Source organism: Schistocerca cancellata, unplaced genomic scaffold, assembly GCF_023864275.1.
Source record: "Schistocerca cancellata isolate TAMUIC-IGC-003103 unplaced genomic scaffold, iqSchCanc2.1 HiC_scaffold_1150, whole genome shotgun sequence".
Classification (NCBI taxonomy): domain Eukaryota; kingdom Metazoa; phylum Arthropoda; class Insecta; order Orthoptera; family Acrididae; genus Schistocerca; species Schistocerca cancellata.
The window spans coordinates 1,901,186-1,921,095 of NW_026047149.1; the positions used below are offsets into that span (position 1 = coordinate 1,901,186).

Consider the following 19,910-nt stretch of genomic DNA (forward strand, 5'->3'; position numbering starts at 1 on the left):
TAAACACTTTCCGTTACTCTCCTTTCATTCTACTGTGGAATCTAGTATTTTTTTACGTCGCCACACGGTCCTATATCAAAGCAAACTACGCTTACTGGGCCAGGCGGCGCGGCGTGTCTCTGCTCTTCGTGTTTCAAAACACGCTGCATAAACGTCCGTAACTCCTCGATGCCTTCACTTACAATTTTAAAACTTTGACACCGCCAAGCGACTACCGTTCTCAGTACGTGATATCAATTTCAACTAGATACGACCTCACTGTCCCAGGCAAAAACACACTCAAAGGCGTAAATACAAACCGAAGAGAAACACGGATTACACAAACGCACGCAAAAGCTACGTTTTCGTCTTATGTACTTACAAATTAAACACTTTCCGTTACTCTCCTTTCATTCTACTGTGGAATCTAGTATTTTTTTACGTCGCCACACGGTCCTATATCAAAGCAAACTACGCTTACTGGGCCAGGCGGCGCGGCGTGTCTCTGCTCTTCGTGTTTCAAAACACGCTGCATAAACGTCCGTAACTCCTCGATGCCTTCACTTACAATTTTAAAACTTTGACACCGCCAAGCGACTACCGTTCTCAGTACGTGATATCAATTTCAACTAGATACGACCTCACTGTCCCAGGCAAAAACACACTCAAAGGCGTAAATACAAACCGAAGAGAAACACGGATTACACAAACGCACGCAAAAGCTACTTTTTCGTCTTATGTACTTACAAATTAAACACTTTCCGTTACTCTCCTTTCATTCTACTGTGGAATCTAGTATTTTTTTACGTCGCCACACGGTCCTATATCAAAGCAAACTACGCTTACTGGGCCAGGCGGCGCGGCGTGTCTCTGCTCTTCGTGTTTCAAAACACGCTGCATAAACGTCCGTAACTCCTCGATGCCTTCACTTACAATTTTAAAACTTTGACACCGCCAAGCGACTACCGTTCTCAGTACGTGATATCAATTTCAACTAGATACGACCTCACTGTCCCAGGCAAAAACACACTCAAAGGCGTAAATACAAACCGAAGAGAAACACGGATTACACAAACGCACGCAAAAGCTACGTTTTCGTCTTATGTACTTACAAATTAAACACTTTCCGTTACTCTCCTTTCATTCTACTGTGGAATCTAGTATTTTTTTACGTCGCCACACGGTCCTATATCAAAGCAAACTACGCTTACTGGGCCAGGCGGCGCGGCGTGTCTCTGCTCTTCGTGTTTCAAAACACGCTGCATAAACGTCCGTAACTCCTCGATGCCTTCACTTACAATTTTAAAACTTTGACACCGCCAAGCGACTACCGTTCTCAGTACGTGATATCAATTTCAACTAGATACGACCTCACTGTCCCAGGCAAAAACACACTCAAAGGCGTAAATACAAACCGAAGAGAAACACGGATTACACAAACGCACGCAAAAGCTACGTTTTCGTCTTATGTACTTACAAATTAAACACTTTCCGTTACTCTCCTTTCATTCTACTGTGGAATCTAGTATTTTTTTACGTCGCCACACGGTCCTATATCAAAGCAAACTACGCTTACTGGGCCAGGCGGCGCGGCGTGTCTCTGCTCTTCGTGTTTCAAAACACGCTGCATAAACGTCCGTAACTCCTCGATGCCTTCACTTACAATTTTAAAACTTTGACACCGCCAAGCGACTACCGTTCTCAGTACGTGATATCAATTTCAACTAGATACGACCTCACTGTCCCAGGCAAAAACACACTCAAAGGCGTAAATACAAACCGAAGAGAAACACGGATTACACAAACGCACGCAAAAGCTACGTTTTCGTCTTATGTACTTACAAATTAAACACTTTCCGTTACTCTCCTTTCATTCTACTGTGGAATCTAGTATTTTTTTACGTCGCCACACGGTCCTATATCAAAGCAAACTACGCTTACTGGGCCAGGCGGCGCGGCGTGTCTCTGCTCTTCGTGTTTCAAAACACGCTGCATAAACGTCCGTAACTCCTCGATGCCTTCACTTACAATTTTAAAACTTTGACACCGCCAAGCGACTACCGTTCTCAGTACGTGATATCAATTTCAACTAGATACGACCTCACTGTCCCAGGCAAAAACACACTCAAAGGCGTAAATACAAACCGAAGAGAAACACGGATTACACAAACGCACGCAAAAGCTACGTTTTCGTCTTATGTACTTACAAATTAAACACTTTCCGTTACTCTCCTTTCATTCTACTGTGGAATCTAGTATTTTTTTACGTCGCCACACGGTCCTATATCAAAGCAAACTACGCTTACTGGGCCAGGCGGCGCGGCGTGTCTCTGCTCTTCGTGTTTCAAAACACGCTGCATAAACGTCCGTAACTCCTCGATGCCTTCACTTACAATTTTAAAACTTTGACACCGCCAAGCGACTACCGTTCTCAGTACGTGATATCAATTTCAACTAGATACGACCTCACTGTCCCAGGCAAAAACACACTCAAAGGCGTAAATACAAACCGAAGAGAAACACGGATTACACAAACGCACGCAAAAGCTACGTTTTCGTCTTATGTACTTACAAATTAAACACTTTCCGTTACTCTCCTTTCATTCTACTGTGGAATCTAGTATTTTTTTACGTCGCCACACGGTCCTATATCAAAGCAAACTACGCTTACTGGGCCAGGCGGCGCGGCGTGTCTCTGCTCTTCGTGTTTCAAAACACGCTGCATAAACGTCCGTAACTCCTCGATGCCTTCACTTACAATTTTAAAACTTTGACACCGCCAAGCGACTACCGTTCTCAGTACGTGATATCAATTTCAACTAGATACGACCTCACTGTCCCAGGCAAAAACACACTCAAAGGCGTAAATACAAACCGAAGAGAAACACGGATTACACAAACGCACGCAAAAGCTACGTTTTCGTCTTATGTACTTACAAATTAAACACTTTCCGTTACTCTCCTTTCATTCTACTGTGGAATCTAGTATTTTTTTACGTCGCCACACGGTCCTATATCAAAGCAAACTACGCTTACTGGGCCAGGCGGCGCGGCGTGTCTCTGCTCTTCGTGTTTCAAAACACGCTGCATAAACGTCCGTAACTCCTCGATGCCTTCACTTACAATTTTAAAACTTTGACACCGCCAAGCGACTACCGTTCTCAGTACGTGATATCAATTTCAACTAGATACGACCTCACTGTCCCAGGCAAAAACACACTCAAAGGCGTAAATACAAACCGAAGAGAAACACGGATTACACAAACGCACGCAAAAGCTACGTTTTCGTCTTATGTACTTACAAATTAAACACTTTCCGTTACTCTCCTTTCATTCTACTGTGGAATCTAGTATTTTTTTACGTCGCCACACGGTCCTATATCAAAGCAAACTACGCTTACTGGGCCAGGCGGCGCGGCGTGTCTCTGCTCTTCGTGTTTCAAAACACGCTGCATAAACGTCCGTAACTCCTCGATGCCTTCACTTACAATTTTAAAACTTTGACACCGCCAAGCGACTACCGTTCTCAGTACGTGATATCAATTTCAACTAGATACGACCTCACTGTCCCAGGCAAAAACACACTCAAAGGCGTAAATACAAACCGAAGAGAAACACGGATTACACAAACGCACGCAAAAGCTACGTTTTCGTCTTATGTACTTACAAATTAAACACTTTCCGTTACTCTCCTTTCATTCTACTGTGGAATCTAGTATTTTTTTACGTCGCCACACGGTCCTATATCAAAGCAAACTACGCTTACTGGGCCAGGCGGCGCGGCGTGTCTCTGCTCTTCGTGTTTCAAAACACGCTGCATAAACGTCCGTAACTCCTCGATGCCTTCACTTACAATTTTAAAACTTTGACACCGCCAAGCGACTACCGTTCTCAGTACGTGATATCAATTTCAACTAGATACGACCTCACTGTCCCAGGCAAAAACACACTCAAAGGCGTAAATACAAACCGAAGAGAAACACGGATTACACAAACGCACGCAAAAGCTACGTTTTCGTCTTATGTACTTACAAATTAAACACTTTCCGTTACTCTCCTTTCATTCTACTGTGGAATCTAGTATTTTTTTACGTCGCCACACGGTCCTATATCAAAGCAAACTACGCTTACTGGGCCAGGCGGCGCGGCGTGTCTCTGCTCTTCGTGTTTCAAAACACGCTGCATAAACGTCCGTAACTCCTCGATGCCTTCACTTACAATTTTAAAACTTTGACACCGCCAAGCGACTACCGTTCTCAGTACGTGATATCAATTTCAACTAGATACGACCTCACTGTCCCAGGCAAAAACACACTCAAAGGCGTAAATACAAACCGAAGAGAAACACGGATTACACAAACGCACGCAAAAGCTACGTTTTCGTCTTATGTACTTACAAATTAAACACTTTCCGTTACTCTCCTTTCATTCTACTGTGGAATCTAGTATTTTTTTACGTCGCCACACGGTCCTATATCAAAGCAAACTACGCTTACTGGGCCAGGCGGCGCGGCGTGTCTCTGCTCTTCGTGTTTCAAAACACGCTGCATAAACGTCCGTAACTCCTCGATGCCTTCACTTACAATTTTAAAACTTTGACACCGCCAAGCGACTACCGTTCTCAGTACGTGATATCAATTTCAACTAGATACGACCTCACTGTCCCAGGCAAAAACACACTCAAAGGCGTAAATACAAACCGAAGAGAAACACGGATTACACAAACGCACGCAAAAGCTACGTTTTCGTCTTATGTACTTACAAATTAAACACTTTCCGTTACTCTCCTTTCATTCTACTGTGGAATCTAGTATTTTTTTACGTCGCCACACGGTCCTATATCAAAGCAAACTACGCTTACTGGGCCAGGCGGCGCGGCGTGTCTCTGCTCTTCGTGTTTCAAAACACGCTGCATAAACGTCCGTAACTCCTCGATGCCTTCACTTACAATTTTAAAACTTTGACACCGCCAAGCGACTACCGTTCTCAGTACGTGATATCAATTTCAACTAGATACGACCTCACTGTCCCAGGCAAAAACACACTCAAAGGCGTAAATACAAACCGAAGAGAAACACGGATTACACAAACGCACGCAAAAGCTACGTTTTCGTCTTATGTACTTACAAATTAAACACTTTCCGTTACTCTCCTTTCATTCTACTGTGGAATCTAGTATTTTTTTACGTCGCCACACGGTCCTATATCAAAGCAAACTACGCTTACTGGGCCAGGCGGCGCGGCGTGTCTCTGCTCTTCGTGTTTCAAAACACGCTGCATAAACGTCCGTAACTCCTCGATGCCTTCACTTACAATTTTAAAACTTTGACACCGCCAAGCGACTACCGTTCTCAGTACGTGATATCAATTTCAACTAGATACGACCTCACTGTCCCAGGCAAAAACACACTCAAAGGCGTAAATACAAACCGAAGAGAAACACGGATTACACAAACGCACGCAAAAGCTACGTTTTCGTCTTATGTACTTACAAATTAAACACTTTCCGTTACTCTCCTTTCATTCTACTGTGGAATCTAGTATTTTTTTACGTCGCCACACGGTCCTATATCAAAGCAAACTACGCTTACTGGGCCAGGCGGCGCGGCGTGTCTCTGCTCTTCGTGTTTCAAAACACGCTGCATAAACGTCCGTAACTCCTCGATGCCTTCACTTACAATTTTAAAACTTTGACACCGCCAAGCGACTACCGTTCTCAGTACGTGATATCAATTTCAACTAGATACGACCTCACTGTCCCAGGCAAAAACACACTCAAAGGCGTAAATACAAACCGAAGAGAAACACGGATTACACAAACGCACGCAAAAGCTACGTTTTCGTCTTATGTACTTACAAATTAAACACTTTCCGTTACTCTCCTTTCATTCTACTGTGGAATCTAGTATTTTTTTACGTCGCCACACGGTCCTATATCAAAGCAAACTACGCTTACTGGGCCAGGCGGCGCGGCGTGTCTCTGCTCTTCGTGTTTCAAAACACGCTGCATAAACGTCCGTAACTCCTCGATGCCTTCACTTACAATTTTAAAACTTTGACACCGCCAAGCGACTACCGTTCTCAGTACGTGATATCAATTTCAACTAGATACGACCTCACTGTCCCAGGCAAAAACACACTCAAAGGCGTAAATACAAACCGAAGAGAAACACGGATTACACAAACGCACGCAAAAGCTACGTTTTCGTCTTATGTACTTACAAATTAAACACTTTCCGTTACTCTCCTTTCATTCTACTGTGGAATCTAGTATTTTTTTACGTCGCCACACGGTCCTATATCAAAGCAAACTACGCTTACTGGGCCAGGCGGCGCGGCGTGTCTCTGCTCTTCGTGTTTCAAAACACGCTGCATAAACGTCCGTAACTCCTCGATGCCTTCACTTACAATTTTAAAACTTTGACACCGCCAAGCGACTACCGTTCTCAGTACGTGATATCAATTTCAACTAGATACGACCTCACTGTCCCAGGCAAAAACACACTCAAAGGCGTAAATACAAACCGAAGAGAAACACGGATTACACAAACGCACGCAAAAGCTACGTTTTCGTCTTATGTACTTACAAATTAAACACTTTCCGTTACTCTCCTTTCATTCTACTGTGGAATCTAGTATTTTTTTACGTCGCCACACGGTCCTATATCAAAGCAAACTACGCTTACTGGGCCAGGCGGCGCGGCGTGTCTCTGCTCTTCGTGTTTCAAAACACGCTGCATAAACGTCCGTAACTCCTCGATGCCTTCACTTACAATTTTAAAACTTTGACACCGCCAAGCGACTACCGTTCTCAGTACGTGATATCAATTTCAACTAGATACGACCTCACTGTCCCAGGCAAAAACACACTCAAAGGCGTCGCTTGCTAAGTCGGGCAGTTGGGAGGGGGACACAATGCGTGCCGCGAAGCCAACAGGCCGCGCACCCCACTCACCCCCACCCCCCGCCCAAAAAACCACACAGGCGATACAAATGCGCCTGTTGAAATAACTTGCTTGCGACATCGCTTGTTAAGTTGGGAAGCAAGTAAGGAAGCAGTTCGTGCGCTGCCAAGCCATCACACACACCAGCTACCAAGCAGCAATTAACATAGTCGCCGTTAATTGTATTACCAGGCGTGACACACCCGCCTCTGATTGCGTGTATTACAGCGGATTTTTTTCCCCTGGATTTCCTTCTGGACACCCTTTCACTGCTGTAACACAGCACTGCTTGTGGTTTAATTATTATGTAATACTCCAATTATTTTAATGCAGCCCAATGGCGACGATTTGTGTGTGTGTGTGTGTTTGTGTGTGTGTGTGTGTGTGTGTGTGTGTGTGTTCTGTAAATTTCTGTTTTGCTTTCTCAGTCGGGAAGCTGGGGTTGCAACAATATTACATTGAAGCCTGCTAACTCAGGAAGTGCAGCCTGAAAGCCAATAGCTGAACATGGATTTTCGCCATGTCGATATGAAAGTGCTGAGTCTGAACAGTCAAAATTTTATGTCGCCTCCGGGCGACTATGAGAGGCTATGTTCATCCCTGGAATAGCACCACGGGATATCGGCCGCGAGCTGCGAATTCCGACGAATGACGGGCCGCATTTTGTACCCCTTAACCCCCTCCCCCACCACACCCCCTATCGGAATACTGGACCGCGCTCTCTGACGCATTCCGTCCTTGGAGTACAATGTGTCGGCTGCCCTGTGTCCCACGCTCTTAACACTTTCCTTTTTTTTATTGTTACGGTCTATAGAAATCCCTCCGCGTTTTCGGCAGGCACTTCATCTTTAACACTACGTTATGTGCATGGGCGGCACAAGTGGCAGCGTTCATTTATGCGGCATTAGGCATGTCTAGCAGTTCTGATAAGTCTGTCTCTCATCTACTGTATTACAGTGGATATCTTGCCTTCGATTCTCGTCTGACAACTTGTTAATTGGCGCCACACAGCACAGCTTATGGTACTGATTATTGTAATGCTCCAGTCGTCAGGAATTTCGATGCACCTGTTTCATCTGTACATTCCTGTTGTTGTCTTGACAGACAGCATGACTGATATTAGACACCACACCGAGGAGTATCTTTTATTCTAGCCACCATGTGGCTCGACTACCATTCTACACTTTGGTTTCCCCACTTTATTATTCAGTAGCGCCTACTGTAGTGGAAGTTCTTCCTTCTTGCCTCACCTCAGACTTAGTGCTTGTTTTCACCTTTTGAGTCTCCACTTCACTGCCTGTGCAAGGTTTTCGTGTGTTCTTAATTGTAGTAAACATACCATCTACACACTATGTATATATATATTGATATATATTTATATATAATTTTCTCTATCCTCCTCCATTGACTTTACACTTATATTACCTGTTACTTTCGATCCTTCCTTATTTCTCTCCATCGTTTCCTCTTTGCCCAATACATCCTCCCTCTTCTCACCATGGCTTCCTTCTCCTCCTCTCATCCTTCCCCATATTACTATCCTCTTCAACTCTCTCAAATATACTTTCCTCATACACTCCCTCCCTCCCTTCTTTCTACATACTGCTTTTTCTCCTCCCCATCTCTTTTTTTCTGCATTACAGCATGCAAAGCAGTCTATTCAAGTTCTCTGGTTAATACACACATCTCCGCTGCAAAAGCATCTGTTACTGAACTTGCAAGAGATACCTTGCATGGAGGAGTGACTGCTTACGCAAAACTTACTCTGCACATTTGGGATACTGTACATGCAAGAGTTGCAGCACACACTATTCATGTTCTATTAGCGAAAACTGCTGAAAGTGAAATTCTTCCTATTCATATCAGTATATCTGTACATGCAAGTGTCACTGTATGCAGAAAGGTTGCTGCAAATGAAACAGTTACTGAATGTACAATAGTTATGGCATTACAAGGTTAATCACAAGGTCTACTACCCTTGCAAGTTGTGCTGTACTCTCAAGTTGTGCTGTCCTCTTGAGCTGTCTTCTCTAGTTGGGCTATCCTCTCAAGTTGAGCTGTCCTCTCCAGTTGAGCTGTCCTCTCCAGTTGAGCAGTCCTCTCAAGTTGAGCTGTCCTCTCAAGTTGAGCTGTCCTCACAAACTGTGCTCTCCTCGAAAGCTGTGCTGTCCTCGCAAGCTGTGCTGTCCTCACAAGCTATGATGTCCTCGCAAGCTGTGCTGTCCTCGCAAGCTGTGCTGTCCTCACAACCTGTGCTGTCCTTACAAGCCGTGCTGTCCTCGCAAGCCGTGCCGTCCTCGCAAGGCGTACTGTCCTCGCAAGAAATGCTGTCCTCACAAGCTGTGCTGTCCTCGCAAGCTTTGCTATCCTCGCAAGTTGTGCTGTCCTCTCAAGTTGTGCTGTCCTCTCAAGTAGTGCTGTCCTCTCAAGTTGAGCTGTCCTCTCAAGTTGAGCTATTTTCTCAAGCTGTGCTGTCCTCGCAAGTTGTGCTGTCCTCGCAAGTTGTGCTGTCCTCTCAAGTTGAGCTGTCCTCTCAAGTTGAGCTGTCCTCTCAAGTTGAGCTGTCCTCTCAAGTTGTGTTGTCCTCTCAAGTTGAGCTGTCCTCTCAAGTTGAGCTGTCCTCGCAAGCTCTGCTGTCCTCGCAAGCTGTGCTGTCCTCGCAAGCCGTGCTGTCCTCGCAAGCTGTGCTGTCCTCGCAAGCTGTGCTGTCATCGCAAGCAATGCTGTCATCGCAAGCTGTGCTGTACTCGCAAGCCGTGCTGTCCTTGCAAGCAGTGCTGTCATCGCAAGCTGTGCTGTACTCGCAAGCTGTGCTGTCCTCACAAGCCGTGCTGTCCTCACAAGCTTTGCTGTCCTCGCAAGCTGTGCTGTCCTCTCAAGTTGAGCTGTCCTCTCAAGTTGTGTTGTCCTCTCAAGTTGAGCTGTCCTCTCAAGTTGAGCTGTCCTCGCAAGCTGTGCTGTCCTCGCAAACTGTGCTGTCATCACAAGCTGTGCTGTCATCACAAGCTGTGCTGTCATCGCAAGCTGTGCTGTCCTCACAAGCCGTGCTGTCCTCACAAGCTTTGCTGTCCTCACAAGCTGTGCTGTCATTACAAGCTGTGCTGTCATCGCAAGCTGTGCTGTCATCGCAAGCTGTGCTGTCCTCGCAAGCTGTGCTGTCCTCGCAAGCTGTGCTGTCCTCGCAAGCTGTGCTGTCCTCGCAAGCTGTGCTGTCATCACAAGCTGTGCTGTCATCACAAGCTGTGCTGTCATCGCAAACTGTGCTGTCCTCGCAAGCTGTGCTGTCCTAGCAAGATGTGCTGTCCTTGCAATGTGTGCTGTGCTGTCCTCAAAAAGTATGCTGTGTTCACAAGGTCACATACACTAACTATGTGTTCTGTCATTGTGCGGATTGCAAAAGCATCTGTTACTGAACTTGCAAGAGATACCTTGCATGGGGAAGTGACTGCTTACGCAAAACTTACTATACTGTCCTCAAAAAGTATGCTGCTGCACAAGGTGTGTTGTCCTCGAAAGATGTCCTTTCCTTGCAGGCTGTGCTGTCCTCGCAAGCTGTGCTGTCCTCGCAAGCTGTGCTGTCCTCGCAAGCTGTGCTGTCCTCGCAAGCAGTGCTGTCCTCGCAAGCCGTACTGTCCTCGCAAGCCGTGCTGTCCTCGCAAGCCGTGCTGTCCTCGCAAGCTTTGCTGTCCTCGCAAGCTGTGCTGTCCTCTCAAGTTGTGTTGTCCTCTCAAGTTGAGCTGTCCTCTCAAGTTGAGCTGTCCTCGCAAGCTGTGCTGTCCTCGCAAGCTGTGCTGTCCTCGCAAGCCGTGCTGTCCTCGCAAGCTGTGCTGTCCTCGCAAGCTGTGCTGTCATCACAAGCTGTGCTGTCCTTGCAAGTTGTGCTGTCCTCGCAAGCTGTGCTGTCCTCACAAGCTGTGCTGTCCTCGCAAGCTGTGCTGTCATCACAAGCTGTGCTGTCATCGCAAGCTGTGCTGTCATCGCAAGCTGTGCTGTCATCGCAAGCTGTGCTGTCCTCGCAAGCTGTGCTGTCCTCGAAAGCTGTGCTGTTCTCGAAAGCTGTGCTGTCCTCGAAAGCTGTGCTGTCCTCGCAAGCCGTGCTGTCCTCGCAAGCCGTGCTGTCCTCGCAAGCCGTGCTGTCCTCGCAAGCCGTGCTGTCCTCACAAGCTTTGCTGTCCTCGCAATCTGTGCTGTCCTCTCAAGTTGTGCTGTCCTCTCAAGTTGTGCTGTCCTCTCAAGTTGAGCTGTCCTCTCAAGTTGAGCTGTCCTCTCGAGCTGTCCTCTCAAGTTGAGCTGTCCTCTCAAGTTGAGCTGTCGTCTCAAGTTGAGCTATCAACTTGAGCTCTCCTCTCAAGTTGAGCTGCCCTCTCAAGTTGAGCTGTCCTCTCAAGTTGAGCTGTCCTCTCAAGTTGAGCTGTCCTCTCAAGTTGAGCTGTCCTCACGAGCTGTGCTGTCCTTGCAAGCTGTGCTGTCCTTGCAAGCTGTGCTGTCCTCGCAAGCTGTGCTGTCATCACAAGCTGTGCTGTCATCGCAAACTGTGCTGTCCTCGCAAGCTGTGCTGTCCTAGCAAGATGTGCTGTCCTTGCAATGTGTGCTGTGCTGTCCTCAAAAAGTATGCTGTGTTCACAAAGTCACATACACTAACTATGTGTTCTGTCATTGTGCGGATTGCAAAAGCATCTGTTACTGAACTTGCAAGATATACCTTGCATGGGGAAGTGACTGCTTACGCAAAACTTACTATACTGTCCTCAAAAAGTATGCTGCTGCACAAGGTGTGTTGTCCTCGAAAGATGTCCTTTCCTTGCAGGCTGTTTTGTCCCTGCAAGGGGAGTGGATTCTGTGCAAGGTGCGCGGTGCGCTGTCCTCACTGGTTGTGCTAGTCGTGAAAATTATTGTCCCCCACATGGTGAGCTGTATTGCCAACATGTGCTAACCTCATAATGAGTGCAGCAATCAGAAGGCATGCAGTCATTGGAACACATAATTTTTCAGAAAATATGCCTTCTTCATATATTGTACTATCCCCACACAGTGTACTAACATTACAAGGCGTTCTCTCCTCTTGGGGTGTGCCTCCCTTATAAAATGTCCTCTCATTCCAACATGTGCTCTCCCTTTAAGATGTGCAGACTGCCTAAAGTGAGCTGACCTCTGCAAATCTGCCATCTTCTTAATGCTTGATGTACTCAGCAGGTGTGCAATTTTATTGGTGTCTTGTGTTCTGAAGGTATCTTTGCAGGGCGAACTGTCTTCGCATGGCATGCTAACTTCACAGGTGTGCTGTCTTCACTAGGTGTGCAGTGCTTGCAAGGTGTGATGTCCCTGCATGGTGTGCCATTCTCACATGGTGTGCCATTCTCACATGGTGTGCCATCCTCACATGGTGTGCCATCCTCGAATGGTGTGCCAACCTCGAATGGTGTGCCAACCTCACATGGTGTGCCATCCACGCTTGGTGTGCCATCCTTGCAAGGTGTGCCATCCCCACAAGATGTGCCTTCCTCACAAAGGGTGCCATCCTCACAAGGTGTGCTGGCCTCGCAAGGTGTGCTGTCCTCGCAAGGTGTGCCGTCCTCGCAAGGTGTGCCGTCCTCGCAAGGTGTGCCATCCTTGCAAGGTGTGCTGTCCTCACAAGGTGTGCTGTCCTCACAAGGTGTGCTGTCCTCACAAGGTGTGCTGTCCTCACAAGGTGTGCTGTCCTCACAAGGTGTGCTGTCCTCACAAGGTGTCCTGTCCTCGCAAGGTGTGCCATCCTCGCAAGCAGTGCTGTCCTCTCAGGGAGTGCCATCCTTGCAAGGAGTGCCAACATTGCTAGCTGTGCTGTACTCACATACAATGCATGACAAGCCCCCCTTGCAGAGCAAGCTAAGCTCACATTGTGTGGTTCTACCATCCCAAGATGTTCTGACCTCACATAATGCGCTGTCCTCAGTAGGGATGCTGCCCTCAAATAAAGTGGTGCCCACACTTCACGTTCTGTCCTTCAATAGAGTCACTTCCTAATAATATGTGCCATCTAAGATCAGTGTAGCCTCTCACAATCTGTACTGTCTTTCGAATGTGTGTTGGCCCTGGTAGATGTGCTTTCCTTTCATGGTGAGCTGTGAGCTACGCTGACAAGAGCGACTGATATCAGAACGTATGCTCCTCTACCTGTAGCAACATGTCTCTTTCTTAAATTATCTTAATCACAACCTGGGATTATTACATTAAAAGAGCTATCCCACAAGGTGTACTGACTACACGTCATGATGCTTGGACATGGTTTGCAGTCCTTACGTCCACAAAGATCTTCTCACTTATTAGGAGTGACGAAATCAGACTACGCAGTATTAACAGTGTGTGAAGACTTCGCAAGGTGTGCAGCCTTTTTAAGGAGTGTGGCCTTTTTAAGGAGTGCAGCCCTTGCAAAGGGTGAGACTTTCAATGACTGGAGCCTTCACAATAAGTGCAGACTCCACATGGAGTGAGTGCAGCCACCACATGGAGTGCAGTCTCTGCATGGATTGCACCCTGCACTGGGAGTACACCTTTCACAGGGAGTGAAGCCTCCACACGGAGTACACACTTCGCACAGAGTGCAGTCTTTGCATGCAGTGCAGTCTTTGCATGCAGTGCAGCCTTCGCATGGAAGGCAGCCTTCGCATGGAGTGCAGCCTTCGCATGATAGTGCAGCCTACGCATGGAGTGCAGCCTTCGCAAGGAGTGCAGCCTTCGCAAGGAGTGCTGCCTTCGCATGGAGTGCTGAATTCGCACGGAGTGCTGCCTTCGCACGGAGTGCTGCCTTTGCATGGAGTGCTGCCTTTGCACGGAGTGCTGCCTTCCCAAGGAGTGCTGCCGTCGCAAGGAGTGCTGCCTTCACAAGGAGTGCTGCCTTCGTAAGGAGTGCTGCCTTCGCAAGGAGTGCTGCCTTTGCAAGGAGAGCTGCCTTCGCAAGGAGTGCTGCCATCGCAAGGAGTGCTGCCTTCGCAAGGAGTGCTGCCTTTGCAAGGAGTGCTGCCTTCGCAAGGAGTGCTGCCTTCGCAAGGTGTGCTGCCTTCGCAAGGAGTGCTGCCTTTGCAAGGAGTGCTGCCTTCGCAAGGAACGCTGCCTTTGCAAGGAGTGCTGCCTTTGCAAGGAGTGCTGCCTTCGCACGGAAAGCATCCTTTGCAAGGAGTGCTGCCTTTGCACGGAGTGCTGCCTTCGCACGGAGTGCAGCCTTTGCACATAGTGCTGACTTTGCATGGAGTGCTGCCTTTCTACAGATTGCTGCCTTCGCAAGGAGTGCTGCCTTTGCAAGGAGTGCTGCCTTCGCACGGAAAGCATCCTTCGCAAGGAGTGCTGCCTTCGCACTGAGTGCAGCCTTCGCACGTAGTGCTGCCTTCCCACAGAGTGCTGCCTTTGCACAGAGATCTGCATTCGCAGGGTGTGGTGCCTTCGCAAGAAGTGCTGCCTTCGCAAGGTGTGCTGCCATCGCTAGGAGTGCTGCCTTCAAAAGGAGTGCTGCCTTCGCAAGGAGGGCTGCCTTCGCAAAGAGGGCTGCCTTCGCAGGGAGTGCTGCCTTCGCAAGGGGTAATGCCTTCGCAAGTAGTTCTGCTTTCGCAGGGAGTACTGCCTTTGCAAGGAGTGCTGCCTTCCAAGGAGTGCTGCCTTCGCAAGGAGTGCTCCCTTGGCAAAGAGTGCTGCCTTCGCAAGGAGTGCTGCCTTCGCAATGAGGGCTGCCTTCGCTAGGAGTGCTGCCTTCGCTAGGAGTGCTGCCTTCGCTAGGAGTGCTGCCTTCGCAAGGAGTACTGCCTTCGCAAGGAGTGCTGCCTTCGCAAGGAGTGCTGCCTTCGCACAGAGTGCAGCCTTTGCACAGAGTGCAGCCTTCGCACATAGTGCTGCCTTCACACGGAGTGCTTCCTTTGACAGAGTGCTGCCTTCGCAAGGAGTGCTGCCTTCGCAAGGAGTGCTGCCTTCGCAAGGAGTGCTGCCTTCGCAAGGAGTGTTGCCTTCGCAAGGAGTGCAGCCTTTGCAAGGAGTGCAGCCTTCGCAAGGAGTGCTGCCTTTGCAAGGAGTGCTGCCTTCCCAAGGAGTGCTGCCTTAGGACGGAGTGCTGCCTTCGCTAGGAGTGCTGAATTCGTACGGAGTGCAGCCTTCGCAAGGAGTGCAGCCTTCGCAAGGAGTGCTGCCTTCGCAAGGAGTGCTGCTTTCGCAAGGAACGCTGCCTTTGCAAGGAGTGCTGCCTTTGCAAGGAGTGCTGCCTTCGCACGGAAAGTATCCTTCGCAAGGAGTGCTGCCTTTGCACGGAGTGCTGCCTTCGCACTGAGTGCAGCCTTCGCACGTAGTGCTGACTTTGCATGGAGTGCTGCCTTTCTACAGATTGCTGCCTTCGCAAGGAGTGCTGCCTTCGCAAAGAGTGCTGACTTCGCAAGGTATGATGCATTCGCAAGGAGTGCTGCCTTCGCAAGGAGTGCTGCCTTTGCATGGAGTGCTGCCTAAGCAAGGAGAGCTGTCTTTGCACAGAGTGCGCCTTCTCTCGAAGTGCTGCCTTCGCAGGGAGTGCTGCCTTCGCAAGGAGTGCTGCCTCCGCAAGGAGTGCTGCCTTCGCAAGGAGTGCTGCCTTCACACAGAGTGCTGCCTTCGCAAGGAGTGCTGCCTTCACACAGAGTGCTGCCTTCGCACGGAGTGCTGGTTCACACAGAGTGCAGCCTTCGCATGGAGTGCTGCCTTCGCATGGAGTGCTGCCTTCGCAGGGAGTGCTGCCTTCGCAAGGAGTGCTGCCTTTGCATGGAGTGCAGCCGTCACACGTAGTGCTGCCTTCGTACCGAGGCCTGCCTTTGCACTGAGTGCTGCTTTCGCACGGAGTGCTGCCTTTGCATGGAGTGGAGCCTTCGCACATAGTGCTGCCTTCACACGGAGTGCTTCCTTTGACACAGTGCTGCCTTCGCAAGGAGGGCTGCCTTCGCAAAGAGTGCTGCCTTCGCAAGGAGTGCTGCCTTTGCACAGAGTGCTGCCTTTGCAGGGAGTGCTGCCTTTGCACAGAGTGCTGCCTCCGCAAGGACTGCTGCCTTTGCATGGACTGTTGCCTTTGCATGGACTGTTGCCTTTGCAAGGAGTGCTGCCTTCGCAAGGAGTAATGCCTTCGCAAGGAGTGCTGCCTTCGCAAGGAGTGCTGCCTTCGCAAGGAGTGCTGCCTTCGCAAGGAGTGCTGCCTTCGCAAGGAGTGCTGCCTTCGCAATGAGGGCTGCCTTCGCTAGGAGTGCTGCCTTCGCAAGGAGTGCTGTCTTCGCAAGGAGTACTGTCTTCGCAAGGAGTGCTGTCTTCGCAAGGGGTGCTGTCTTCGCAAGGAGTGCTGTCTTCGCAAGGAGTGCTGTCTTCGCAAGGAGTGCTGCCTTCGCAAGGAGTGCTGCCTTCGCAAGGAGTGCTGCCTTCGCAAGGAGTGCTGCCTTCGCAAGGAGTGCTGCCTTCGCAAGGAGTGCTGCCTTCGCAAGGAGTGCTGCCTTCGCAAGGAGTGCTGCCTTCGCAAGGAGTGCTGCCTTCGCAAGGAGTGCTGCCTTCGCAAGGAGTGCTGCCATCGCATGGAGTGCTGCCTTGGGACAGAGTGCTGCCTTCACTAGGGGTGTTGCCTTCGTACACAGTGCAGCCTTCGCAAGGAGTGCTGCCTTCGCAAGGTGTGCTGCCTTTGCAAGGAGTACTGCCTTCGCAAGGAGTGCTGCCTTCGCAAGGAGTGCTGCCTTCGCTAGCAGTGTTGCTTTCGCAAGGAGTGTTGCGTTCAGAAGGAGTGGTGCCTCCGCAAGGGGTGCTGCCTTCGCAAGGAGTGCTGCCTTTGCAAGGAGTACTGCCTTCGCAAGGAGTGCTGCCTTCGCAAGGAGTGCTGCCTTCGCAAGGAGTGCTGCCTTCGCGAGGAGGGCTGCCTTCGAGAGGAGGGCTGCCTTCGCAGGGAGTGCTGCCTTCGCAAGGGGTAATGCCTTCGCAAGTAGTGCTGCCTTCTCAGGGAGTACTGCCTTTGCAACGAGTGCTGCCTTCCAATGAGTGCTGCCTTCGCAAGGAGTGCTGCTTTCGCAAGGAGTGCTTCCTTCGCAGGGAGTGCTGCATCTGCAACGAATGCTGCCTTCGCAAGGTGTGCTGCCTTCGCAAGGAGTGCTGCCTTTGCAAGGAGCGCTGCCATCACAAGGAGTGCTGCCTTCGCTAGGAGTGCTGCCTTCGCAAAGAGGGCTGCCTTCACAAAGAGGGAGTACTGCCTTTGCAACGAGTGCTGCCTTCCAATGAGTGCTGCCTTTGCAAGGATTGCTGCCTTCGCAAGGAGTGCTGCCTTCGCAAGGAGTGCTGCCTTCGCATCGAGGGCTGCCTTTGTAGGGAGTGCTGTCTTCATAAGGGGTTTTGCATTCGCCAGGAGTGCTGCCTTTGCAAGGAGTGCTGCCTTCGCAAGGAGAAATGCCTTCGCAAGGAGTGCTGCCTTCGCAAGGAGTGCTGCCTTTGCACAGAGTGCTGCCTTTGCAGGGAGTGCTGCCTTTGCACAGAGTGCTGCCTCCGCAAGGAGTGCTGCCTTTGCAAGGATTCCTGCCTTCGCAAGGAGTGCTGCCTTTGCAAGGATTCCTGCCTTCGCAAGGAGTGCTGCCTTCGCTAGGAGTGCTGCCTTTGCTAGGAGTGCTGCTATCGCTAGGAGTGCTGCCTTCGCAGGGAGAGCTGCCTACGCAGGGAGTGCTGCCTTCGCAAGGAGAGCTGCCTTCACAAGGAGTGCTGCCTCCACAAGGAGTGCTGCCTTCGCAAGGAGTGCTGCCTTCGCAAGGAGTGCAGCCTTCGCACGTAGTGCTGTCTTCCCACGGAGTGCTGCCTTTGCACAGAGATCTGCATTCGCAGGGTGTGGTGCCTTCGCAAGGTGTGCTGCCTTCGGTAGGAGTGCTGCCTTCAAAAGGAGTGCTGCCTTCGCAAGGAGTACTGCCTTCGAAAGGAGTGCTGCCTTCGCAAGGAGTGCTGCCTTTGCTAGGAGTGTTGTCTTCACAAGGAGGGCTGCCTCCGAAAGGAGGGCTGCCTTCGCAGGGAGTGCTGCCTTCGCAAGGGGTAATGCATTTTCAAGTAGTGCTGCCTTCTCAGGGAGCACTGCCTTTGCAACGAGTGCTGCCTCCCAATGAGTGCTGCCATCACAAGGAGTGCTGCCATCACAAGGAGTGCTGCCTTCGCAAGGAGTGCTGCCTTCCCAAGGAGTGCTGCCTTCGCAAGGAGTGCTCCCTTCGCAATGAGGGCTGCCTTTGCAGGGAGTGCTGCCTTCGCAAGGGCTGGTGCCTTTGCAAGGAGTGCTGCCTTTGCAAGGAGTGCTGCTTTCGCAAGGAGTGCTGCCTTCACTTGGAGTGTTTCCCTTCTAAGGAGTGCTGGCTTCGCAAGCAGTGCTGCCATCGCTAGGAGTGCTGCTTTCGCAAGGAGGGCTGACTTCGCAGGGAGTGCTGCCTTTGCAGGAAGTGCTGCCTTCGCAAGGAGTGGTGCCTTCACAAGGAGTGCTGCTTTCGCAGGGAGAGCTGCATCCGCAAGGAGTGCTGACTTCGCAAGGAGTGCTGCCTTCGCAAGGAGTGCTGCCTTCGCAGGGAGTGCTGCCTTCGCAAGGAGTGCTGCCTTCGCAAGGAGTGCTGCCTTTGCAAGGAGCGCTGCCATCGCAAGGACTGTTGCCTTCGCTAGGAGTGCTGCCTTCGCAAGGAGGGCTGCGTTCGCAAAGAGGGCTGCCTTCGCAGGGAGTGCTGCCTTCGCAAGGGGTAATGCCTTCGCAAGTAGTTCTGGATTCGCAAGTAGTGCTGCCTTCGCAAAGAGTGCTGCCTTCGCAAGGAGTGCTGCCTTCGCAAGGAGTGCTGCCTTTGCAATGAGGGCTGCCTTCGCTATGAGTGCTGCCTTCGCAAGGAGTGCTGCCTTCGCAAGGAGTGCTGCCTTCGCAAGGAGTGCTGCCTTCGCAAGGAGTGCTGCCTTCGCAAGGAGTGCTGTCTTTGCAAGGAGTGCTGTCTTTGCAAGGAGTGCTGTCTTCGCAAGGAGTGCTGCCTTCGCAGGGAGTGCTGCCTTCGCAAGGAGTGCTGCCTTCGCAAGGAGTGCTGCCTTCCCAAGGAGTGCTGCCTTGGGACAGAGTGCTGCCTTCGCTAGGAGTGTTGCATTCGTACACAGTGCAGCCTTCGCAAGGAGTGCTGCCTTCGCAAGGTGTGCTGCCTTTGCAAGGAGTACTGCCTTCGCAAGGAGTGCTGCCTTCGCAAGGAGTGCTGCCTTCGCTAGCAGTGTTGCCTACGCAAGGAGTGCTGCGTTCAGAATGAGTGGTGCCTCCGCAAGGGGTGATGCCTTCGCAAGGAGTGCTGCCTTTGCAAGGAGTACTGCCTTCGCAAGGAGGGCTGCCTTCGCAAGGAGTGCTGCCTTCGCTAGGAGTGTTGCCCTCGCAAAGAGGGCTGCCTTCGCAAGGAGGGCTGCCTTCGCAGGGAGTGCTGCCTTCGCTAGGAGTGATGTCTTCGCAATGAGGGCTGCCTTCGAGAAGAGGGCTGCCTTCGCAGGGAATGCTGCCTTCGCAAGGGGTAATGCCTTCGCAAGTAGTGCTGCCTTCTCAGGCAGTACTGCCTTTGCAACGAGTGCTGCCTTCCAATGAGTGCTGCCTTCCCAAGGAGTGCTGCTTTCGCAAGGAGGGCTGCCTTCGCAGAGAGTGCTGCCTTTGCAGGGAGTACTGCCTTCGAGAGGAGTGGTGTCTTTGCAAGGAGTGCTGCCTTCACAAGGTGTGCTGCGTTCGCAAGGAGTGCTGCCTTTCCAAGGAGCGCTGCCATCGCAAGGAGTGCTGCCTACGCTAGGAGTGCTGCCTTCGCAAGGAAGGCTGCCTTCGCAAAGAGGGAGTACTGCCTTTGCAACGAGTGCTGCCTTCCAATGAGTGCTGCCTTTGCAAGGAGTGCTGCCTTCGCAAGGAGTGCTGCCTTCGCAAGGAGTGCTGCCTTCGCAAGGAGTGCTGCCTTCGCAACTGGGGCTGCCTTTGTAGGGAGTGCTGTCTTCGTAAGGGGTTTTGCCTTCGCCAGTAGT

The 19,910-nt window shown here is 50.5% G+C and overlaps 2 protein-coding genes across 2 annotated transcripts; both read left to right on the forward strand.

Annotated features, from left to right (window-relative positions):
- The first annotated feature begins 16,912 nt into the window (after positions 1 to 16,912).
- On the forward strand, positions 16,913 to 18,016 carry LOC126159940 (uncharacterized). The gene has a single exon (XM_049916747.1). The coding sequence runs from the start codon at positions 16,913 to 16,915 to the stop codon at positions 18,014 to 18,016; it is 1,104 nt and encodes a 367-aa protein (XP_049772704.1).
- On the forward strand, positions 18,013 to 19,491 carry LOC126159941 (trophinin-like). The gene has a single exon (XM_049916748.1). The coding sequence runs from the start codon at positions 18,013 to 18,015 to the stop codon at positions 19,489 to 19,491; it is 1,479 nt and encodes a 492-aa protein (XP_049772705.1).
- Positions 19,492 to 19,910: the final 419 nt, after the last annotated feature.

Excerpts from the sequence above, each read along its gene's own strand:
- LOC126159940 (XM_049916747.1), top strand. The coding sequence starts at position 16,913 with ATGAGTGCTGCCTTCGCAAGGAGTGCTGCTTTCGCAAGGAGTGCTTCC.
- LOC126159941 (XM_049916748.1), top strand. The coding sequence starts at position 18,013 with ATGAGTGCTGCCATCACAAGGAGTGCTGCCATCACAAGGAGTGCTGCC.